Source organism: Silurus aristotelis, assembly GCF_946808225.1.
Source record: "Silurus aristotelis genome assembly, chromosome: 18".
NCBI lineage: Eukaryota > Metazoa > Chordata > Actinopteri > Siluriformes > Siluridae > Silurus > Silurus aristotelis.
In genome coordinates this window covers 9,150,606-9,175,390 of record NC_139591.1, presented here as the reverse complement: position 1 = coordinate 9,175,390, position 24,785 = coordinate 9,150,606, and the positions used below count along the sequence as shown (strand labels likewise).

The 24,785-nt window shown below is 37.2% G+C and overlaps 1 protein-coding gene across 1 annotated transcript in view; it reads right to left on the bottom strand.

The window, feature by feature from the left end:
- The window catches only part of frem2a (FRAS1 related extracellular matrix 2a), a 65,442-nt gene that overhangs the window by 8,302 nt on the left and 32,355 nt on the right, over positions 1–24,785 (bottom strand). The window contains exons 6-16 of the mRNA XM_083568284.1: positions 23,956–24,207; positions 18,056–18,205; positions 15,358–15,567; positions 15,057–15,254; positions 13,342–13,506; positions 12,456–12,638; positions 11,541–11,671; positions 10,702–10,860; positions 4,899–5,202; positions 3,755–3,886; positions 2,048–2,379 (exon numbers count right to left, since the gene is read on the bottom strand). Coding sequence (XP_083424410.1) covers positions 2,048–2,379; positions 3,755–3,886; positions 4,899–5,202; positions 10,702–10,860; positions 11,541–11,671; positions 12,456–12,638; positions 13,342–13,506; positions 15,057–15,254; positions 15,358–15,567; positions 18,056–18,205; positions 23,956–24,207 — 2,216 coding nt within the window. The remainder of the gene's footprint in view (positions 1–2,047; positions 2,380–3,754; positions 3,887–4,898; positions 5,203–10,701; positions 10,861–11,540; positions 11,672–12,455; positions 12,639–13,341; positions 13,507–15,056; positions 15,255–15,357; positions 15,568–18,055; positions 18,206–23,955; positions 24,208–24,785) is intronic.

Genomic DNA, 24,785 nt, shown 5'->3' with positions numbered 1-24,785 from the left:
ATGTCTGGAGAAAATCAGGCACCACTCATCACCTGCACAAAACCAACCCAAAGGTGAAGCATGGTGGTGGCAGCATCATGCTGTGGGTGGTGGTGTTTGTCTGCAGCATGGGACTGCGCAACAGGTCAGGGTTGAAGGAAAGCTGAATGGAGAAAAGTACTACCTGTTCCACTGCACTCAGGAACTCAGTCTGGGCCAAAGGTTTACATTCCTACACAACAACAACCCTAATCACTACAAAATGGCTTAGGGACAACTCTGTGAATTTAATAGAGTGGCTCAGTCAGAGCCCCAACTTGGACATTAAGAATGGCAAAAGATCCACCAATGTGTGCAAAGCTTGTTGCATTATACCCACAAAAATTTAATTTGTATAATCAATTGTTCAGTAATTGTTTTTACTTGTATTCTGTTTGTTATTACGGGGTACTGAGTGTAGATTAATGAGAAAAAATACACAAATACAAAATATATAAAAGATTAATGTGACTAAATGAAGATGAATTTATTTCAATTTTAAGATGACAAAAACAAGAGAAACATAGAGAAGAACCTGTACATCCTCATACAGGTCCACTAACTATGTTGGGGAGTAAATATCATATTTTAAGCAAAGCACATTCATTCATTTAGTATATAAATAGTCTGTTGCAGTGGATTATAAATTTAAAACAAATCATAAATGGTTTAAAAGTAATCTGACTGCATTGTTTGACTGCAGTGTTTGATTGAACTGAACCCAGTGTTTCCAGCAGAGCTTTCTCATAGATAACCCTGAAACAACAAAAAAGGATGCTTAAGTGCGCACTTGAAAAAGCCCAATACCAACAAAAGGGCAGTGGGACACAAAATTGAGACTTACAATAGCAGTGACGCAGTTGCTTGGCTACAAGGATTTCTTTTCTTAGACTGGAATTATAAGTACTGAATAAAATGATGAAATATGTTTTTCAGATATTTGAGCTATAGGAAAAGAGAATGCTAAGGATTGAGCACCTATCTGCCATTTAATGAAAGCTTTATTTACTCAATGATTCATAGAGTGGACAAACCACTAGCCCCTGCACCCAAACAAACAAACCAGGACAAACAAATGGAGCACACTATTGCTAACACTTGTTCGAATGAAAATGAAGATTCTACTCTGACTCAAATATGGCATGGTAAATAACACACAAACAGATCATATTGTACTCAAAAATACTACACAAAGACATTTTGTGTTTTATTTTCTGTCAAAGAGTAAAAAAAACAATGTATTTAATCACCAGAGACATCATCTGCATAAAGCCACTAATCACAGGGATTCACAGTGTGTATAAATACACACAATTAGCTTGGTATACTTTGGAATTAAATTATGCTAGTTGCTGTTTTCTTGCAGTGGGCCTGTAAGTTAATTGGGGTTTAGTTCATTGGGCCTCTGGGAAAGCACACCGAAGCTTACACTTACCTCGTGGGCTAGATAATTCATTTATGATTTGTCCACCCCTAATGATGCTTGTGCATTGCACCTTTTAAATTTTTACAGCACAACAAATTAATGGTTAGTTCTGTATATAAAAGCTTCAGTTCTCTGCAGTCCAGCAAGGCATCATTTTCTTTAACTAAGCTCAGCACCAAGTTAACAGATTTAGTCTACATAAGAAAAAACCCCAGCAATTTAGCAGCTGCAAATAGGAGATAATGGAAGTCTGATTGTCTCCTTTTCTCGTTTTAAGAGCTGTATGTTAATGGTTTCGTGCAACAATAACAGCAGATAATAATCTCTTGCTTAGTTCTGCATCCAGCAGCTACATATAAAGCAGATTATAGACCATGAGATCTTTACAGTTTAAATTGAACAAACTATTCACTTATCAAAAACAGTTTTAAGTGGTAGAAGAATTATGGGGCTGATTTATTTATGTGTATGCTTTATTTTTATGGAATGGATATGGATATTGATAATATATATTTTCTTTATCACACTCTTCACAGAAAATCACTGCCGCCTGAAAGGAACTAAAGAGGCAGTTTTGGATAAAAAAAAAAAAGACCTGCTGACCTGTCCGTCAGTCCCGATGCTTCCGCCGCAGTCTGTGAAGAGCTCAGACATGTCATAATAACTCACAAACTCCCACAGGCAAGCTTCCAGGTTGAGGTTCCTGTAGAAACGTAATGTGTTCAGGCCCCTCATGGTAGAGTTATATTGGTAAGGAGCACTTTCTCCCACTTGTTCCACAGTCTTTGTGGCTTTTGTCAGGAAGCCGTGGCGAGTGGGAACCTCGTCAAAGTCCAGCAGATTGGAGCAGCGGTGGTTTCCAACACGGCTGCCATCCGGACTCAGGGTCAACTCGAAGTTAGAAAGAGTACGGGTAGACAGCACAGGGAGCATGCCTAATGTCAAGTAAATATGCCCAAAATTAATATAACGTAACTTTCTCTACTTTATTTTCATTATATCCTGTAAAAACAATGCATGTACAGTATACACATTCATGCAGTTTTCTAATTAATTTTCTAATGTATCTAAAGAACAATGGAAAAAATCTGCTGATCTCCTGGGAATTTCACACACAAGATTGTCTAGACAAAAAAAAAAAAACCATAAATGATTTGTGCAGAGAAAACTTGCCAGATAATTTCAAGCTGCCAAAAAGACTATAGCACGTCAAATATTCACTGTTTTTCAATCATAGTGACTAGAAAAGTATCTTAGTATGCACAAAACAGAACCTTTTAGGTGATTAGGCTACAAGAGCAGAAGACCACATCAGGTTGCACTCGTGTTAGAATGTATTCGCTCTTCACAAAAAGTATTTCTTGTCACCTTTAGATGGTCCTACGTCAGGCATATTCTTTACATTTTCGTTCCAAGTTCTAGGAGTCCCGAGTTTTCTTACTTTCTTGTTTAACTAGATATGAGTATGAATTTTCTTTTTTATTACCCAGCCTCCCTTGGTATGGACGTCAACCGCTGCATGGAAATTTAGCCAATATAATAATAATTATATAAAAATTTGCCATAATATATTTAAGCCAATGCATTAGATACAATCTTGTTTTCTAACTGCACCAGTGTTGACAGGCACCTCAGTTACTTAAAAACACATTGTTTGGCCCATTTGGGCTTGAAATATCCAGATGAATCAAATCAAGAACTTCAGAATAGGGATATCATGTAAAAATAGAGCACTGAATCCCCAGGAGTGAGAACCATGCTCTTCTGTAAGATCTTCATAGCTCAGCTGTTTCAACAAAAGGCTTGAAAAATGGTTTGTCAGAGAAGAATAATGTAGCAGTCTTTTAAAATCCTTCTCACTAGGTAGATTTATAGTGTCACTTTAATACCAAACTTACATACAAACTGCAAGCATTGCTGGTTGCCATGGCATTATGAAGAATGAAACAGCTGTAAAATAGAGAGGTGTAATAAAGTAGAATTACACTCTCTATTTATAGGTGCAATTTCTCCTGTGGCCTACATTACAGCCTTAAAATGTGCGAAAAAATAAAAGGTAAAACAGATGTTGTGTTGATGTTTCTAAATTATGATAATGCGGCCGCTGAATTTCTTGGATGGCCCCAAATAATCATTAAAGCAGCACAAAGAAAGGGGTTTGCTTTGAACTGTGATGTACATGTTTATCTTCACGAACAATGAAACATAAATCCTATATTAATACCTGGCTATTCCTGTGGCATATGGTAAAGAACAAACCGAGTTTAAGCTTTGCAAACAAAGTTTTATTCAACATTAGACAACGCTCACCATCTGTGTGGGGCATGGTGACACTAAGCTTGATTAGGTTTGCGTGTTCCGGATCCTCAGTGCCGGTATAGTGTAGCTTGGCAGAAAAAGGCTCAGCACCTACTGTGCCCACCTTACGAGGGTGACACATTCCTGTGGAGGAATATCAAATGAAGTGATTAGCACACTGAAGTCATATCGAAGCCCTTTGAGTAGCCTACAGCTGTAATCCAGTGAACTTAAAGCATTGATTCTTATTTATAGACAAATGACAATAAGGATTAATGCTTTGAGGCACTGGCAAACTGCTAATCATTTTGTCAAGTTTTTCAAAATTCTTGACACATAAAGTATTCTTGATGACCTCACAAGTGTTCATGATTAGTGTTCTGATCATTAAGGCATTTAACATTATGTAGATTTCAGATAAATAATATCCTTTCAATAATAGCCTTTACATCAATCTGTGGGTTCAGATTCCTTAAAGAAGCAATGAAATGTTTTAGCAATTAAATGTAAAAATTGAACAAATCAGAAATTACTAAATACAATCTACAAAAAAAATGTATTATATATATCCATTTAAAATAAATATGAGTGAAATACTTGTTTCTCACACAATAAACACAATTTTTCTAAGAAAAAAAAGGCTGTGTGACAGCACTTTTGCTGAAAGCTGTTCTATCGAACACATTTGAACAAAGGTATGTCTAAAAGCTGTTAAAAAATAGCTGTTGGGTTGTATGCTGGATGTTGTCGGCTCTCAACTCTCAGCCTGTAGCTAAAAAAAACCCCTCTCAACTTATTTTTGTTTGCAGGCTCTGCGGGACCTGCCCTTACAAAAATCTAAGATCATAAATGTAGATTTGCACATGTATCCAAATCCTGATACATTTTCTACTGTATTAAATATGTGATTCTTATTGTGGAGAGTTTTTCAGGTTAACAACTAAGATATCTTGTAAAGTGATATTTTTTATTATTGTGTGCAACTTTATATTAAGCAAACATTTTTGCTTAGTTTTAAGAAGAGTGCCAATAATTCAATAATTATGGACAGCATTGGATATACAGTACAGTGTTTTATATGAATCTTTATATAATTCCACCTCTAACTCCTCTAACACTGCATTGAAATGATCAGAAAGTTTGTATGTTGCCTGACCCTCTTCCATGCTAATGGAGACAATGGGGCTGCTGAGCTCCAGGCCCTCATCTCCATTGGAGTTAACTGCACGAGCAGCACACTGAACCCGAGAGCCGGCCTGGAAGTAGATGGAGTCCAGCGTGATTATCTTGGAGGAGGTGAAAAAGGTGTCGATGTCCACTTCCCTCATAGGGCTGGTGACGCCATCAGGCCCAGTGGGGGCACTGATGAGCCAGCGATAGTGTGTTAGCGTGTCATTGATGTGCTCACTTGCACATATGGAGCCTGTTTTCTCATATTCTGGGTATTTTGGGTTGCATGCCTAGAAAAGATGAAAAAGAAGTGTTGAGTTGTGGTAAGTTGTGGAAAATTGCAGTCACCATGATCACAGCATATACAAGATAGCTAGGGATAAGCTGGCAACTTGGCTCTTTGGTGGAGATCCATTTGATTCGACTTACTTATTCTAAAGAAATAACCAACTGGCTAAAAGAACTTTCAGATTTAGAAAAAATATGAAATATATTTTCTGTGTTTTTTCAAATATGAATATATGGCAATATTTTAGTGGTAATGGCACAATGCAAGTTTGAATTTTATTCTAAACGCTAAAAGTTAAAATAAATTCCACAATTGTGGGTGCCACTTGAGTTCTTCCACTCCAAACTTGGCAAATGGTTAATGGACCTCACGGGTTTTTGCCCTCCTAGTTTCAGTGGAAAATTATTATTATGCTCTAGCCTACAATGCATCCTATATTCTGTGCGCTTTATACTTTGTGGCTAGTTAAGGGAAATCCCACATATGTCTGTGATGCTTGTGTCTACAAACCATTGGCAATATAGCATACCAAGTTAATTCAGAGAGCTGAAGGCATTATGAACAAAAGTGCAGCAATGAATTTTACCACAATTTACCAGTATACCCTCAAACACAAACAAAAATATTTGCAATTATAACTGTATGCGCTTTAACAGATTTTCTGCTGCTAAATGTTTACTTGCAATGATTATACAAATAAATAAATAAATAAATGTATAATGTGGAAAGTCGGTTGGACCAGATGACATACCGGTAGAAGCATGGAGATGTTTAGGAGTTTTTAACAAGATTGTTTAACAGGACTTTGAAAGGTGAGAAAATGCCTGAGGAAAGGAGAAGGAGTTTGCAGGTACCAATTTTTAAGAATAAGAGAGATGTGCAGACCTGCAGTAACTACAGGGGAATAAAGTTGATCAGTCACACCATGAAGTTATGGGAAAAAGTAGTGGAAGGCAGGCTGAGAGAAGAGGTGACCATCTGTGAGCAACAGTTTGGATTTATGCCAAGGAGGAGCACCACAGATGCATTATTTGCTTTTCGAATGTTGATGGAGAAGTATAGAGAAGGTCAGAAGGAGTTGCATTGTGTGTTTGTGGATTTAGAGAAAGGGTACGACAGGGTGCAGAGAGAGGGATTGTGGTACTATATGAGAAAGTCATGTGTGTCAGAGAAGTATGTGAGGGTGGTGCAGGACATGTATGAGGGCAGTGCGACAGCAGTAATGTGTACAGTAGGAACGACAGACTGGTTTAAGGTGGAGGTTGGACTGCATCAAGGATCGGCTCTGAGCCCTTTCCTGTTTGCAGCGGTAATGGACAGGTTGACAGACGAGGTCAGACAGGGGTCTTCATGGCCTATGATGTTTGCGGATGATATTGTGATTTGTGGTGAGAGTACGGAGCAGGTTGAGAGGAGCCTGGAGAGGTGGAGGTATGTGCTGGAGAGAAGGGGAATGAAAGTGAGTAGGAGTAAGACAGAGTACATGTGTGTGAATGAGAGGAAGGGCACTGGAGTGGTTCTGTTGCAGGGAAAAGAGGTGGAGAAGGTGGAGGGGTCCAGGTACCTTGGGCACAACAGTGCAAAGTAATGGAGAGTGTGTTAAAGAAGTGAAGAAAAGAGTGCAGGCAGGGTGTAGTGGGTGGAGGAGAGTGGCAGGAGTGATTTGTGATAGAAGAGATGCTGCGAGAGTGAAAGGGAAAGTTTATAGGACTGTGGTGAGACCTGCGATGTTGTATGGTTTAGAGACAGTGGCATTGAGTAAAAGACAGGAGGTGGAGCTGGAGGTTGCAGAGCTAAAGATCTGAAGGTTTTCGTTGAGAGTGACGAGGATAGCCAGGATTAGAAATTAGTTTATTAGCGGAACAGCACTTGTAGGACGTTTTGGAGACAAAGCGAGGGAGGTGAGATTGAGATTGGTTTGGACATGTTCAGAGGAGGGACATGGGGTATATCAGTAGGAGAATGCTGAGGATGGCGCCACCAGGAAGGAGGAAAAGAGGAAGGCCAGGGAGGAGGTTTATGGATGTGGTAAGAAAAGACATGCAGGTAGTTGGGTTGAAAGAGGCAGATGTAGAGGACGGAGGGTATGGAGACGGATGATCCGCTGTAGCGACCCCTAATGGGAGAAGCCGAAAGAAGAAGATGATTCTATTTACTTGCATCCTATTGGGGTTGAATTTTCTAAATTTGTGTTTTATTGGGGCTTTTTATTTACCGTAAGCGGGACCAGGATTGGGGATTTTTTAATGCAGTTTAAAGATAAGGTCATTAAAAAGAGAAGAAGTAGAGCAGGGGAACCAGAAAGGGCACATTTAAATGAGAGTGCTTTTTGTATCCTAAAAGCAACTGTAATGCAAAAAAGGTGGTATTAAAATAGTGCAATATTATTTGGAATGGTTTAGGATTGTTTAGAATTGTTTATTGTGAATTTAGCATTCACTAATGACTTGATTGCTCTTTTGGTGTTTGTTCCAGAAACAGTAATTATTACTGATGTATTGTGTTTAGAGAATTTGCATGAACATGCACAAACCATGGATATAAGAAGAGAACAGGAATGATAAAGCTATGTTTTTACTTAAAATAATATCATTTTATCTAATGTCTATGCTAAGAAATGGTTTTAGGAGGTGGTAATGCACTGACAGATTTTGAATGTCACACCTCCTTTTGCACCCACCATCTACGTCAGCACAGGGCATTAATTTATGACCACAGAAAAGCAACAGTGAGCAAATGGGGAAAAAAATGACTTGCTTTCGATCAAAACAGCAATAAAACCAACATTAACCAGAAGATTATGCTTTCTTTGCATGGATATTAAGTCCTGAGAGTCTTGAAGATGGTTTGCCTCATATACAAAGGTTTCATCTGTTCTAATCAAAAACACATTGTGTCCTCACTCAATAATATTAAGCTTTCAATTAAACTGGACTGTGAATAATGACTCATTAGTGTTAGTTATGCCTGAGTTAGTTAATTAGTTGCATTACCTTTTGAGTTACATTTCACTTTTCAACATTATGACAGAAGTTCTTGACTTATTACTTATATAAAAAATTAATTACACCCTGGGTAACAATCTTTACCTCCACAAATGCCAGGAAGATACACTAAGGAGACATAAATTAATAAATACCAAACTGCTGAACACATATAATGAGTTTTTTTTTGGGATCTATAAATACTAATACCCGTTATTGTACTTGCCCAACATGATTTAATCTGTTGTCCGTCTTTATGGTTTTCTTGAATTAACCCATTCTGCCTGGTGATATGGGCTTTAACCTTTAAACACAGACTTTACTTTGTTCCTATATAGCACTAGCATCCAAAATAAATATTCTTATTACTGTTGAATAGAGTACTTCAAACAGTCTGTCATGTTTCTACATTGTCTTTTCTTTTAGATTGCAGACACTTTATAATTAGGAATTGAACGACTTTATATTAAAGGCTTTCATAGTTGGCTAACTTAAGAAAGGCAAAAATTTGCATGTTTCTTTGTACTTCAAGGAGACTTTAAAAAAAAATGCATATATAATAACTTTGATGGTTAGTCTTTGAAATTTTTATAAAAACACATTGCACCCTTACTGTTGTGCATATTACAATAAAACAGGTGGTGCATAAAATATGCCTAGCCTTGTTTACAACAGCAATAATAGGCATTTTTCTTTATATAAACCCAATTTCAAACTATTTGGGACACTGTGCAAAATGTAAATAAAAACAGAATGCAATGATTTGCAGATCTCATACACCCATATTTCTCACAATCTAATAGTTAGATTTATATAAATATAAATTTTATATTTATTATTATTATTATTTATTGTATGTGTGTATTATGTCCACTGAAATGAACTTAACATATAGCCATTATTGTCAAAGTGATAAAAGCTGTATGTCGTGTAATCATGCAAAGCCACATGTCCTATTCATCATGTTCATGTTTTCGTCTGCTTGGCAGGACCATACAAATTTATGTATTAGAGCAGTTAAAATTTGTTGCGTTGAGTACAATTCTCTCATACTGAGTACTGGATGTTCAACATGGCACCTCATGTTAACTCTGAGAATTTGAGAATTAGTATTGTTGCTCTCCACAAAGATGGCTGAGGCTATAAGAAGATCAGTAACACCATGAAACAGTTACAGTACAGTGGCCAGGGTCATACAGAGGTTTTCCAAGATGGGTTCCACTCAGAACAGTCCTTGCAAGGGTTGATTAAAGTAGTTGAGTCCTCATGCTGTGTGTCAGGTGCAGAAGCTGCTTTAAAAAACAGATGCATGAGTGCTGCCAGCATTGCTTTAGAGGTTGCAGAAGTGGAAGGTCCGCTTGTCAGTGCTCAGACTGTATGCCACCCAATGCAACAAGTTGATTTGCATTGCCGTCCTCTCAGAAGGAAGCCTCTTCTGATACTGGTACTGGGGAGCTGTGGTTAATTAAGTGAAAAACTTGGATTCCAACATGTACTGTAACATTCTAAACAGAACATGATGCCCCCCTTTAGAAACTGGGTCGAACGTCAGTATTGCAACATGAAAGTGACCCCAAACACACCACCAAGATGACAACTGCCTTATTGAAGGTGAAGGTGAAGGTGATGGAGTGGCCAAGTATGTCTCCAGACCTGAACCCTATCGAGTACCTGTCTCGACGGGCATCCTCATGTGGAAGTTGGAGAAGCACCATGTGTCTAACATCCTGCAGCTCTGTGATGTCATCGTAGAAAGTGGAAGAGGATCCCAGCAACAACCTTTGCATTGGTTCAACAACCTTGAATTCCATGCCCAGGAGAATTAAGGCAATGATAGATAACAATCGTGCTCACACAAAATATTTTTGGTGACATTCTGTTTTGACATGTTCACTTAGGGTGTACTCACTTTTGTTGCCAGTTATTTAGACAATAATGGCTGTATGTTGAGTTATTTTTAAAAGACAGTTAATCTATACTGCTATACAAGCTGCACTTTAAATACTCTAAAATAAGTTTCAGTTCTATAGTATGGTCTCTTGAGAAGAAGAGAAATATATATATATATATATATATATATATATATATATATATATATATATATATATATATATATATAGAGAGAGAGAGAGAGAGAGAGAGAGAGAGAGAAAGAGAGAGAGAGAAAGAGAGAGAGAGAGAGAGAGAGAGAGAAAGAAAGTAAAAAAAGTCCCATTGCAGTGGTCGCGTAGAGTAGGTTAGGAGAAAACATTTATTTAATGTCACTATCATTCTCACTCATGTATTTTATTCATTAAATCTCACACAGTATCGTGATGTGTATTCTTGTCTCTGGAAAAACTGCTTGAAATTTTCTGTGTATTTATCTCCAGCTTTAAAAACGTGCTCCAGCTACTTACTCTAGGTCCCTCAGCAGTGGCCGCGTAGAGTAGGTAGCTGGAGCACGTTTTTAAAGCTGGTGGAAATGGTAACGTTACGCAGTTGTTATATGTTATAAACAGCATTGGCAGACTTACTGTCACACAGACCACTGGATAGCCAGCTGGTGGGTAAGCATTGTACATAGTCCTTCTGACATCATCATAGTGCAGCAGAGACACAACATGCGGCAGTGAGGGGAATGTGACGTCGGCCATGCTATTGGTCTCTTCAATGTACACTATAGCCTTAGACATCTGTTAATAAAAAAAAATAATACAGCATTGTAATCTGAGACAACTGTTTATAACTCTAAATAAATAAACATCAATACAAGGTCTTAATTTAATTTCACACATAACATCAGAATAGGGGTAAATATCACTGATTTTCATTGAGCCATGGTTATTGGTGCTGAATTTTTATTTCTGCATTTACACAGATTGGAATCCATGCCATAAAGAAGGCCCCACCCGTATTAAATATTAGTATAGTGTTCCCTTTAATGTGACTGTGTATGCATGTTCAGGAACAGTCTCTCTTGAAACATAAATGTTGTGCACAGGTGATGTTTCCTGTTGTTGCCAAGCCTATGCAAGACTTCCTAGAGTTTGTTGAGGTCCTGGACACCTTTCTTTCTTTGAAATCTTTTTTATCCTTCCTTTCAGAGAAGATTAAATGAGGTTGAGATCGGGTAACAAAGCATTGCATTGTAAACAGCACTGGCTCTTTCGTCAAATATCACTCTCACAGCTTCTCACAGTAATTAAACAATCACATTTAATGAAAAATGAGGCACCTTCAAATATTATACAAGCAGCAGTGTAATCTTATTGTTTATTCAAAACTCTCTTATTGCTTATTTAGTTGAAAATCTTCATACATACATGTTTAAAATAGGTACTCTGACGTGTAGCAAACCAAATGATTGCTATACCTGGATCTCAGCCACCATGTTCTCATCAGGTTTGAGATGGACAGTGAAGGATTCTCTCATTTCTCTGGCTCCATCAAACAGGACCTCCACCTCCACAAAGTGTTCTGTTTCATCTTCCTTAAATTCAACATCTGCACATGAAAACATGCCAGCTTCCTTAGTGTGAGTTGAAATATAAAAAAATCTATTTACAGTTGTGTGATAAAGAAATTATATTGTTTCAGGACATAATAAAAATTGATTTAGTCCTTATCAGGTCTGGAATTATTTAAATACAACCTCTGATAAACAACTAAACATAAATTATCAAATTGTGTCATTATTTATGTTTACAAAAAGTCAAGCTGATATTGAGAAATCTGCGTGAAAAGGTAAGTACCAAAATTTCGGCCAAACTTACATTTTATTTTAGAATACCTTGGTATACAGAGGAGCTCATGATCAACTCATTGACTGCAAGGTGTCAAGGTCCCGTGGCTGCACAACTTGCCCAAATCATCACATCTCCACCCCAATGCCTGACAGGTGATTTGCTTTGTGTTGTTTTTCACCAAGCGTGGTGCTGTGCATTATGGCCAAAAATCTCCCATTTGGTGACTTGATCCACAAGTCTTAAATTATTTCCACTTGTAAAAAAATTCATCACTATAGATTGACTTTAAATTGTTTAAAAATGGCCTTAATACCCTTCCGGGATTGAGGGGTAACAACTATTGCTTCTCAATTGCTAAAATCGTTGCTGATGTCTTTCCTCCTTTAGGTGGTGTTAACACACACCTGAACGCTTTAGACCAGCAAACTGCTAAACTTGGGATTTAATAGAGGTGGTAACCCCGACTCAAATAATATCAAGTCAAGGCTGAAAAAAAAGAAGAAATGTAGCTTAATTATGCAAAACACATTGCGCTTTCTCACCCTTAGAGATGGGATGATAGTCTTCTCCTGACACAGCAGAACCATCTTTAGTGTGCACTCTCACTACAGACACTTTGGAGGAATCTCCCACTCGATGCACAGGGATCCGCACAATGCTTATCTTCCCTGACTCCTTTGGCTCGTTCACACTCAACTTTGTCTCAGTAAACTTGATAATTGGTTCTGAAAAAAAGAGGAACATGTTCATAAACTGCATATTTCAATGCTGCATATTTCAACATTTAATAAAATTATTATTTATTATCTTGGTAATGCTGTTTTTAAAACTCTCTTTGTGAATTAAACACCCCATAATTCATCTGTAGGGAATTTACAACACTGTATTGAAGACTAGAGGTACTGTTGAGAAATCAATACAACACGACCCTGACCAAACGGAAATAATGTCTGGCTGCTGATATAACTTAATCACTTTCCTTCACTAGACAATAATCAAAACAGTAGTCCACCTTCGTCGCCAGATGATAAACAGATAACAAGTGGCTACAGCCTCCTCCAAAGAGCGTGGCAAAGGTATTGGAGGCGGGCTATTTTTCTGTAGCCCACTCTGTTTAATTTTTCATTCTGGGTAAAAGTGTTTATAACCTAAACGACCCTGTATTTGACAATAAGTCAAATGGATTTTACTCATTTTGGGTTGACATTTACTGGTGTTACCTAAATGTCATCTCTATTTTTTTTATGTATAATGTTAAAAAAATGCTCCTTTTAAGTCAATACAAGAACTTGCATGTCCCATCCCAATTCTGACAAAAAGAATCATAATATAATTTATACAAGATAAGATATATATACAAGACAAGATTTTATAATATAAAATATACAATAAAGATAAGAATATAACAGTGTTTTCTTTCTCTCTTACTGTCAGCACTGTCTTTAAGCTTGACAAGTGTCTCGTTCTTTGTGCCAATAGATGCACCATATGGGGAGCCACTCGTAGCGCTCCCGAGCACAAGCCTCATCTCCTCCTCGTCTTCATACACTGAGTCATCCACCAAAGTTAACACACATGGCTTCTCCGTATCACCTGGAAAGCAAGAGATCAAAGGGATCAACCCCTTTCATATGTACATAGCTGGCAGTGAAATTCACTTTAAGGCATGAAATATATCTCTGAATCTTTTTTCTCTCTAATTTTATACTAATTTTCAAATAAAATTAGATCTTCATTCAGCTATCTGATACTGTAGGTAACCTTGAACATGTGCCACTATTCTCTGGCCATTTTGGTCAACTGTGTGACCCCGGTGTAAAAGGCATCCATTTGCTGAGTCATAGAACCAGATGCATAAATTTAATTTCATTTACGAATGCCTATGCTAGTGGAGGCTGTGTATCAGTGTTGTATTATGAGTTAATAAATATGTTCTGATGATGCATTTCACAAGTATATAACAGACAACACTCAGACTATGGTGCAAGATAATAAATTGTGTGAAAACAACCCTCTTGCTTGCATACAACCAGTACATATAAAGTCTCTTAAGGATGTTCTCAAGGAGCCATACATAAAATTTAAATGTGTGTGGTCTGCTGTGCCACAGTGACCTGATCATTTTCGACAGCAGGTCTGGTCTGATGGGCAGTGGTCATGTAGAGCACATAGACTTCCACTCACTGCTATGCATCACTATGCATCAATGGGTGCATAGGCTGTTGAATCCAACATGTGTATTGTCATCCATAACAGGAATAGTGTACCCCAGTAAAACAGCTTTTAGTATTCTGGTTCAACATCTCTGTCTCTGCCCTGTCCATGAACCACACTAGAAATTGAGCTGTTTGTTAATTTTCAAACTCATTGACTTCTACTTTGCAAATACTGTAGGTGCTCCAAATTGAATCACCTTCTTTTGGATTTGTCAATCCATGACATCGACTTGCTGTGGTTGTACAGACAGATTGTATTGGTCTGATAACTACACAGCTCTAGGGAACAGGATGTGCATCTGAACTTACATTTACAGCATTAGGCAGATTCTTTATCCAATTGACAACTGCTTTAAAGAGTAAAAAAAAAAGAATTTCCTCATGCGAAAATAATATCAAACTAAATCCTATTAAAGAGGAGTTAAAGCAACTAGTGTGTACATCAACTGAATTTAAATGTCAAGTGAAAATAGCACTTCAGTGTTTGTTTGAAGACAGGCATGGGCTCAGCTGTTGGCACAGCAAGGGGAAGTTCACTCCACCACCTGGTGCAATGACAGTGAAAAATCTGGATGAAAGTCTTCCCTGTACACTTAGGAACGGTGGGTCATGCCAAGCTGTGCTAGAGACTTGATGGGATTGTGGTGCAGAGTGGGATTTGATTCGGGACTGACAAAAAGTAAATCAACATCTGCAGTTAATAATTTTTAGTAAACCAGAGACTCTTTGATAGGAACACATTGAACACAAATTACAATAAACATAAAAAAAGTTTTAAATCCTTTTAATAAAACTTCATTTAGAGGATTTTATATTAAACTGATATTACCTGTCATAATACTATACATGTACCAATTAAATAATTGTTATATTTAATATTTGTATGTAATAAATAACATGTACATTTATAAATGTCTGGACTTTTACCTGGTAGGAAGGTGATGACTGATGCATCAGTGTTGGGTCTCTCTTCAAAGTCAATGGTCACCTGAGCAGATCCCTGGCGTGTGTAACAGCGCACAGTGGATTGATGTGAGATATCTCCACTGCGCTGGACCACAGCAGTGAGATGTCTATCGCTCTCTTCTCCATTTAGAAGTAGATGTTTAAACTGCATCTTTGGCACTGTAACAAAAATTAACAAAACAAAAAGACAGTTAAATTAATGAGTATGTGCTTGTACAAATACAGTGGTATCTACAATGGCTTCATGTAATAGTATACTAACGGTCTGAGATGGTATCATTAATTAAGATGGTGGCTTTAGCTGGCTCTCCTAAAATTGCATTGAAGGGCAAGCGCAGGACCAGCTCAAATTTCTCAGTGCCTTCAAGAAGCGGCTGGCCGAGATCGTCTAGAATGGTGACCCGGATGGTTTGCATGTTCACCCCTGGGCCAAAGTCCAAATTCTTACTAATGCCCACATAGTCCACTCCAGCTAGGTAAAAAAAATAAGTGAAGAAAAAAGGCATGAGATTATATTCAACAACAAGAAGTTACACACTTAATTGGTCAAAGTAACATCAGCCAGACAGGTTCTTTAACTCTCGAATAGCCCTGCTTTCAGAAGGAGTCTGTAAGGGCATACCTTTACCCATACCAGTGGATTCCGTCGTTAGGCCATTGGGTGGGCACCCTACAAGTCTATCTTCAAAAAGTGCTGAAAAATGTTTCAGCACTACTAAGCTAAGCAAAAACTGGAAAAATATATCTATCTATCGATCTATCGATCTATCGATCTATCTATCTATCTATCTATCTATCTATCTATCTATCTATCTATCTATCTATCTATCTATCTATCTATCTATCTATCTATCTATCTATCTAGTGTTATTTATATATTTGATATGCTACTGATATTTTTACAGAATCCTAAAAACCTTTGTCTATCTATTATGCCAACTTTAGCTTCTCTGTACCTATTTTATTTTCTATGGCCTATTTTTCATTTCTTGTTATTGTTCTTGTAGATTCCAGTTTAAAAAGTCTTATATCACTAACATTATTTGACTTCTTCCAAAATAGTTTTACAGTTTTTCTCAGTTGTTTTGGAGGATTTCTCAAATCAGAAATGAAATTCTCAAAACTACTTGTTCAACCTCCACATTCCATTCATCATTTAGTCATTTGTGCTCATCATAAGAACATTTCTTGTTGCTTTGATCGTATTGCGAATGCTTTTGTACATTAATTTAATCGATTGTGTACAATTGTCTGCTGTTTTCTACATTATCAGTTGTTTGTCATGTTGATCAAAATATATTATACTGGTTTCACCTAAATAGTCTGAACCCCCAAAACATCTCGGCATCAGTTCATTGCATAAGTCATTGAATGCAAAATAGTTAAACCAGTTGTCATCATCTGTCATCTAAAATTTTTTATTTTGAATTGATGAATTGTGCAGATGATTCCTGAATGTCACTAATGAAGGCGAGTGAACGGAGTGAACATTAATCAAATAGTTCTCTAAAACAGGTCAAAGGTGAATCTCGTGAACCTTCAATTGGAGAGTTTATACAGACAGAGTGAAACAAAGAATTATAATTTCTGAAGATGGATGAACAACTAAGAAAAAAACGAACACTAGTACAGTACATTAAAAGTGTGAATCCTGTCCGGTCTCTTACAATCAATATAAATCAAATATACAATCAAATAAATTAATTTGTGCTGAAATTCATAGATGCCGTACAGAAGGAAGTCCAATTTCGTGCATTTTCAGTCACTGTGATCAAAACCCTAATTTACAGTATATCAATAAATCCTGAAACTGTGCACCATCATACTGGCAACATGAATAAACATTTTTATGATTTTGTTGATGAACAATGACAAATTAACTTTTCATTCTGATGGGAATGAGATGTTCATTGACACAAATAATTACTTTTGAGAGATGAACTAAGGATTTGAAGAAAAGTACAGATTTTTGCAAGAAATACAATGTTTTGTGCTGTTTGTACAAATTGTTTTGAGAATGCACTTACTGGTTTACAAATATTAAGGATGATTCGAGAAATGCTCCTAGGCAACTGAGAAAAACTGTAAGAACTATTTATTTATTTCCAATTGGACAAAATCATTCCGGCCGGCGACCAAGCATCTCAGTTCTTTCAGGATAAAGTGGATTGGAATCATGAATAACACCATCCCGCTTTAGATTTGGTGTCTATTGGGGTCATTTTTCTGCTAACTCATTTTACTGAGATATCCAGAACACATTGTCCTTAATGAATGAGTGTGTGTAATGAGAGGTGAAGTACCATCCTGATAAATACCTTTTAAAGAGAAACAACTAAGAGTAAACAGATTAAGTGTCTGCTCGAAACACAAATTATACAAATGGACAAATGACAAAACTGTTTGGATTTGTTCCTTGGTTTGAATGAAAGGGTTGAATAATGGTGAGAGCAGCTTTAGTGCATGTTTGCTATTCAAGAAGAGACACAGCATGATGAAAGACTTGACTTCGATAGTGCTGCCTATGTGCCATTCAATATGTGTGTGTGTGTGTGTGTGTGTGTGTTGTTGTCTGAATGCATAATAGGTTCATGCAAAGAATGAAATCACATATCATATTATTAAACATTAATGGTTTCAGAATAATAACAATAACTTACTGATAAGTAGGAGATTATCTGTAGCACTCTCATTTAATATCACCTCCAACCGTGACTCAACATATTTATAGAAAGAGACACACAAAACCCTTGTAGTTATGTGTGTGTGTGTGTGTGTGTGTGTGTGTGTGTGTGTGTGTGTGTGTGTGTGTGTGTGTGTGCTGACGCTTGATTGCAAATAAGTATTAGAAAGTAATGTGAGAGGGAATCAAGTCACAATTTAGTTTTATATTCTCAAACTCCAGTCATCCTTAATACATTTCCCTTCTGTCTTATTGCAAACGCGGTGCATATCGATACCTTCAGCTGACACCGGATCCGTTTTACGGGATTTGACAGTGACTGTGGCTGCTTTGGAGAGATCTGTTCCTGTCCTCCACACTCGCACATCAATGTGACCTTGGCTCTCATCCACATTGTACTCTGAATCTCCGAAGTAGAACACAGGAGCTGTGGGAAAATATAATTTTAGTGGCATCAATAACAATAATAATTTTACTGCAAAAGCAATTTCAAAAAACTTTTATTGAAATGAAAGAAAGGTAATGGTTGAGAACGTTAATAAAAATAAACACTTAGTGTAGGAGTAAACGCTATATAGCACAGGCCCCTTATTCTGTGACATGGTGCATTTCACAGCTTTTAAATCCACTTAAAAAACAGCAAAATCGTGCTGAACACACAAAAAGAGATTTTTTTTTTATCCAAAAGCTTATACCAACTAGAATAGCCAGCAATCCACATAAATTCCTGATATATTTCCTCTTCCTGGACTAACACACACACACCATAGTAATAACAGTTGATGCTAAAAAACTATACGCAGTATACTTCAATGATGTACACCTACTTAATATTTATCAAAGTAAATACACAATATGATTGTATGTTATGTTCGCAATACATCATGTTGTGGTATGTAATATTTTACTGTATAATATTGTGATATTGGAACTTCATTTGGTGCTCTATTTGTCTATGCAGTCTGATTTAGCTGTGTGTATTTTGTGTACTCTACCAGCTGTATATGTTTAAACTAACAATAAAAGCTACCTGACTTGACTTAATTTTCCCACCAGTATGGTTAGTTTTAGGCCATTTTCACTGTCAATGATATCTTGTGCATCCTTTTCTGAAACTATCACAGCTTGATAATTATGTAGATCATACAATAGTCTGTGGCTCCAGATCTCTGGAAGATTTTGAGTTGGCATGTTAAGTGCTCTTTACCACATGCATCAAAGCAACAACTAGGAAATGTTTTACAGAAGATGCGTGTCCATTCCTCTAGACAGATTTAGAGACTTGATAAATTAGAATTGATACTAAAGAAGACTGAAGCTCTCCTGGTGGCTCAGTGTGGCAGAAATCCTTACTTAGTCACATTATGGTTCCCCCCCCCCCCATTTAATTTGTCACATCTATGTATGTAGGTATAGCAAGAGGGTGAAATCTCAGGCAAGCTCAAGCAAATGTTACCAAGATGTACAGCTTTGCACTGCAAATATTAGACAAAAACATAGCTTTGAAATAGCAAAGAAACATGTGCATTTTCAATTACAATTCATTATTTAAACATGTATTCTGTTCATAAATAGGTTTAAAGTCAACTTTTTATAGGGAGAAGAAGGTCTAGCAATGTGCAGTATCTGACTCAGCTGCCTGCCTGTAAGACAGATAAGGTATATGTTCGGACAGTGCAAAAAAAAGCTCACTTCTGGGGCTATATACAGACAGCAAGAGTCTCGTCTGAAAACAGAACAGTGCAAGTCTGTTTCCCTCCCGAGTCCCTTATAGGCACAAACTTGTCATGCTTTTTAAACATCAGAGTCTGTAGATACAAGCGTAGTTCTGATTCTAAAAAGAATTGTTGGGTTTTATGGTGAAAATTTTGCTTTTGGCAAGAGGGTGATAAATAAAGGGCCTACAAAGCAGTGAAGTCAAGTTGGTTTGATCTTGTCTGTGTTTCTATTATAGATGACAAAAAAACACAAGTCAAATAAAGAAATGAAACAGTAGTTATCCGACCTGCTCATCTTCTCTGCTCTTAAAGTAACTTTTGCTATTTCTACAACAAAGGGTGAAGTGCTGTGACTCAGATGCAGCTGGTCATTCTGAACAAAGGCATATCAGAAAGAAAATATACAACCTTGTGAATATGCTATGGGTACATATCAAAGTTGTCATTTTGATATGAAATATCACATTTGCTTAAATGTTCCTTTAAATGCTTCACGCTCGATGAGGTGCTTTGATTTTGAGGGTCTCAAGACAAACCCGATAATTCAGCCTCCAGTGCAATAACAGTGTTCTGTCTGCCTTTAGGTTGCAATTAGAAGCAAAAGTGACATAAGCTCTCCAAAGACATTTTACAGACTTATGGAGGGAGGATAGAAACATGTTTACATAAAAATGCTTGCATTTATGTTTCACAGAACCAAAGAGATTTCTTCCTGCAGCTGTGTTTCTGTTACTGCTGGTGCAGAGTGACTGATAATGACTCCATCTGAGTTCAATGAAATAAACTTTTTTGTCCTCAGATAATTATGTCTCAGGCACACCTTCTGCATTGTCTTAGTGTGTGGTCTTGTTGGACACACTGACAGATGGATTAGAACTCTTTGACAGCAGTAAATGTATCACTGCACAATGAACCAGTTCTGTTCTGCAGAAACTCAACACCACCACACTGTGCTTTTAATCTTAGTAGTGATTCAGTGCTAATGGACAAACAACTTTGAGCTACGGGTTTTGGAAGGTATTTGTTTTGGGGAGAAAAAATCCATTAGCGTTGACAAAGAGGGAGGAAGGAGAAAGAGAAAAGTGGAGTGAAAGAGAAAAAAGCTGAGAGAGAGGGAGCGAGAGCGAGAGCGAGGGAGGGTGGGAGAGAGAGAGAGAGAGAGAGAGAGAGGGAGAGAGAGAGAGAGAGAGAGAGAGAGAGAGAGAGAGAGAGAGAGAGAGAGAGAATCAATATAGTATGTACATTTTCCCAAATGTATTTAACCATTTTACAATACATTACAATAGATGATGTGTGTTATGCAAACCAATTCTTTTCCGTGTTGTATGGCACATCATATTAATGAGTGCAATCGGATAGAATATATGACAGATTAAATACTGCTTTCTAAAAATAATCCACTGACAGATTGCGGAGTGTGTATACTATATAAAAGCATTGAGAATTATGAAGTTAAAATGAGCACATACATGAATAACCTAACCTGTCTCATCCACAAAACTGATGCAGAGTATAGCTCATTTTACCTCAGGTTTAGTCTGAGCAAGACATTTATATTTGGCTGTGTGTGTGTTTTTAGACCACTGCAGGAGCAGATATTTCTAGTCAGTTTAATCACTGCTCTAAGTTAATGAGCTGCCTTATAAACAACTGTAACCATAGTAATATACTGTACAGTCACAGTTACATACAGAATGAGCCAGCTAATATGAACAATTTCCTAATTATTTTACTGAGCAACATTAATGACTTTTGCATGCCATTTAACTTTTATGGTGAATAGAGCAAATTTGATAAAATGGGCACCCCCCACCCCCCACCTTGCATTAAAATCATGCAGTGCACACCTAGCTGTGAATGAGCCCTCACAAAGGCATTTTTTTACTGCCATATGGTCCTTAGCAAACTGCATTATTCAGTTTTTTTGACCGTCATCTGGTTTGCTCCAGTCCTGTCAGCTCAAACTGGCCATTCTCCTGACCTCCACCATCAGCAACTGCAGAACTGATGCTAAATAGAGTTTTTTTTTTTTTTATAGTTGTGCATCATTCTATGTGTGCGTTGTATCAGACTGGTGTCTCCCAAAAAATCACAGGAGATTTTTTTGCATACCATATGCAGTCAATTCCATAAATATTCAGGCAATTAAAAATTATATTGTTATTTTACTGTACTGTTTTTATAGTGTTTTGGAAGAAAAATTAGTTATTAGTAAATCCAAACTAGGTGAAAGGTGTAGAAATGACAGCAATGTTTATATGTGATGTAGCATCCCCCATTTTCACCTACTCCTTCCCCACCCCCCACACCCTCCCATCTTTCAGGAAACCAAAAGTAATGGGACAATTGGCTGCTCAGCTGTTCCATGGTGAGGTGTGTGTTATACTCTAATTATTTCCTTTACTTGAAAGATGGCAAGAGTGCTAGAACTCACACTGTCACTGCAACCAAACCATCATTTGATTGAAAATCTAAACAAAATATATATATATATATATATAAATATATCAGTAAATATGGTGTAGCCAAATCAATTAATTCATCAAAATACTGAAAATGTACTTTTATTGTTTTGTAAAAAAAATTGTTTATTACTAATTATAATTAAAATAATAATAAAAAAACTCCTAGATTTTCTGTATGGTTGGACATCTGGACCCTCAGTGTATATAAGTGCACACATATACACATATATCAGTAGTAGAAGTAGATTGGGGTGAAATTGAGTTTCAACAGAGCAAAGGGTCGAGATAACAAGATTGAACTCTTTACTGCCATCACACTCCCATTGTCTGATACGCACAAAAAAAAAGATCATGCCAGCAAAGCCTGAGAGGTCCTGAGAGTCTGTTTACCTGAACGCACCAGCCCCCATCACTCACCCCTTAAATCCTCTTTTCACACCCGAAGGCACATGTTAGATCACCTCAGGAGAGGAAACACTTCACATTTTTCTATTGGTGTTGTGGGGGTCTAAATGCTACTAAATGCAGAAAATGTTGTGCCTCTTTCTGTATAGTTTATATAGTATGGATATATAGCTAATAAAAGGTCAACAACAAAGCTTTTCTGGTAATGTCTATATTGGATTTTCATCCCCACATTATTCTGCTACATTCTTATGAAACTACATTGCCTGACTTTATGAACACAAACATCTGTGGATCTTTCCCGTGTCTGTAAGTGTACCTTATAAGAGACAATTCTAAAACACAGAGGCCCATAAACATGCATATATTCAATAAATGTTTGAGTGGTTACAATGTTGATTCGATGACAAGAGAGTTAAATATGCAAGAGATGCAATCTATAGCTCTCAGGATGGTTAACATTGACATGGTTCTGGAACCTCTAACACCTTGGGGCATCTGTTTGTGTGTGTGTTTGTGTGTGTGTGTTTGTGTGTGTATGTTTGTGTGTGTGTGTGTGTGTGTGTGTGTGTGTGTGTGTGTGTGTGTGTGTGTGTGTGTGTGTGTAGGCATGCACTAGGGGATTTAAGGTGTTTAAAAGCACTTTACATACTGCAGCATGTCAAAACAAGCAACCCAGAGTGAGCTCTTATCAACCAGTACTTTCCTCCAACCATCTAACATTAACACAAATCCTGAGCATGAGTAAAACAACGAGAAAGTTCCAGGTCCATTTAGACCACATAGGAACCAAAAAGAACTAAATAAAAAGAAATGATTCATGCCACCATCCACCTACAGCACAGTACATTTCTTTAGCTAATCTATGACCAGGTTATAATGAGGATGCAGGCTATAAGTAGATAGTCAGGCACATACAAATGCACACATTACTGTGCGTGTCTCCAGATGCATGCTGTGAACGTATATTATTCTGAGAATTTAATTTATTTTACAGAAATAGCTCATACCTGCTGTAATCCATAAACTGCTGTTATCATATCGGAGAAGGAGCACAATGAGCCGGAAACACAAAAAGAGCCGAGAGCACAAATATTCCATGTTTACGACTGGAACACAATGATTCCCTATAGACCGAAGAAGCAAGCGGATTTGAACAACCTCATCGTTATCCATTCTTGCAGGCATATAATGAGAAATAAAACTTCTAGAGTGAAGACACTCCTGTGCATTTGGTGAACTGTGTGTTAAAACAAACCGTAGATATTCTCCAAAAAGCTGATGCTGTCCATACAATTGACTGAGATATTATAACTCTAATGTTTTCCTTTAATGTAGAGTGTTATTATCCTCAACAGTGATGAGTTTGCTGTGTATTATGCATTCCGTTTTATTAGAATACACTGGGAATTGGGTACTTAAGCAAAACTGAGGTACCTATTTATCCAACTAAATTATTTTTGGTTGATCAAGTTCAGTTGTCACCACTTGTTAGTATCACTCAGCATGGATTATTAAAGTTTTGTTGCCTTAAGCTGTTGATAAAAATAAAATATATCTCCTAGGAATATCTGTATGTAGTCTCTTACTATCGTCCAAGTCCGGCAGGATGTTGATGCGTGTGCTGGGGTATTCAGATCCTAAGCGGCCACCTAAAACTACGCTGAGGGACACGTTAAAGCTTTCCTCCGGCTCGTATAGTGAGTCGTCGATGATCACCACGCGGCAATGCTTCTCTGTCTCTTCTTTTTCAAAACGCACGATGCTGCTTTGTCCCTCCAGTCTGGAGATGTAGTCAGAGAAAGAAAGAACGGTGCTGGGGACTGTACCTGTAGCTGAACCTACATAAAACGTACAAGACAACAGAGAAAATTCAGAAAATCACAAAATCAATACATTAAAATGGCTACATGTGTTTAAAAATAAATTCAAAATAATTTCCTCTTTGAAATCATCTTCAAAGATGACAGTAATGGATCTGCTACAGCACAGTGAATTTTCTATTCTGTTTGGTCAAAAGAGGCAGAGTACTTTGTGCCAGTCAGATATAATGCTGTTATTTTAAAGTCCTAGCAATGTCGTTGAGAACTTATGGTAACTGCAAACTCATACAACTTATGATGTGTTAATCTTTAACAAAATATTAAGCTAATTTATACTGCACCTCAAAAGCTACTTGGCCAGACAGTGTTTAGCTTTCTATAAAAGTAGCTCTGTCAGTATTTCAACTACAACCTGTATAATTTCAATCACAGCCTTATATGAATGCACTCATTCTAACATTGTTCTTTTTTTATATGAACAGTGCAGGGAACTAAGAGCTGTGTGACAGATGCTCTATATAATCTAAGGCTGATAATAAAGCGTTTAAAAAAAAAGTGCTGTTATGTTTTTGTGATTGACTGTGATTGATTAAACT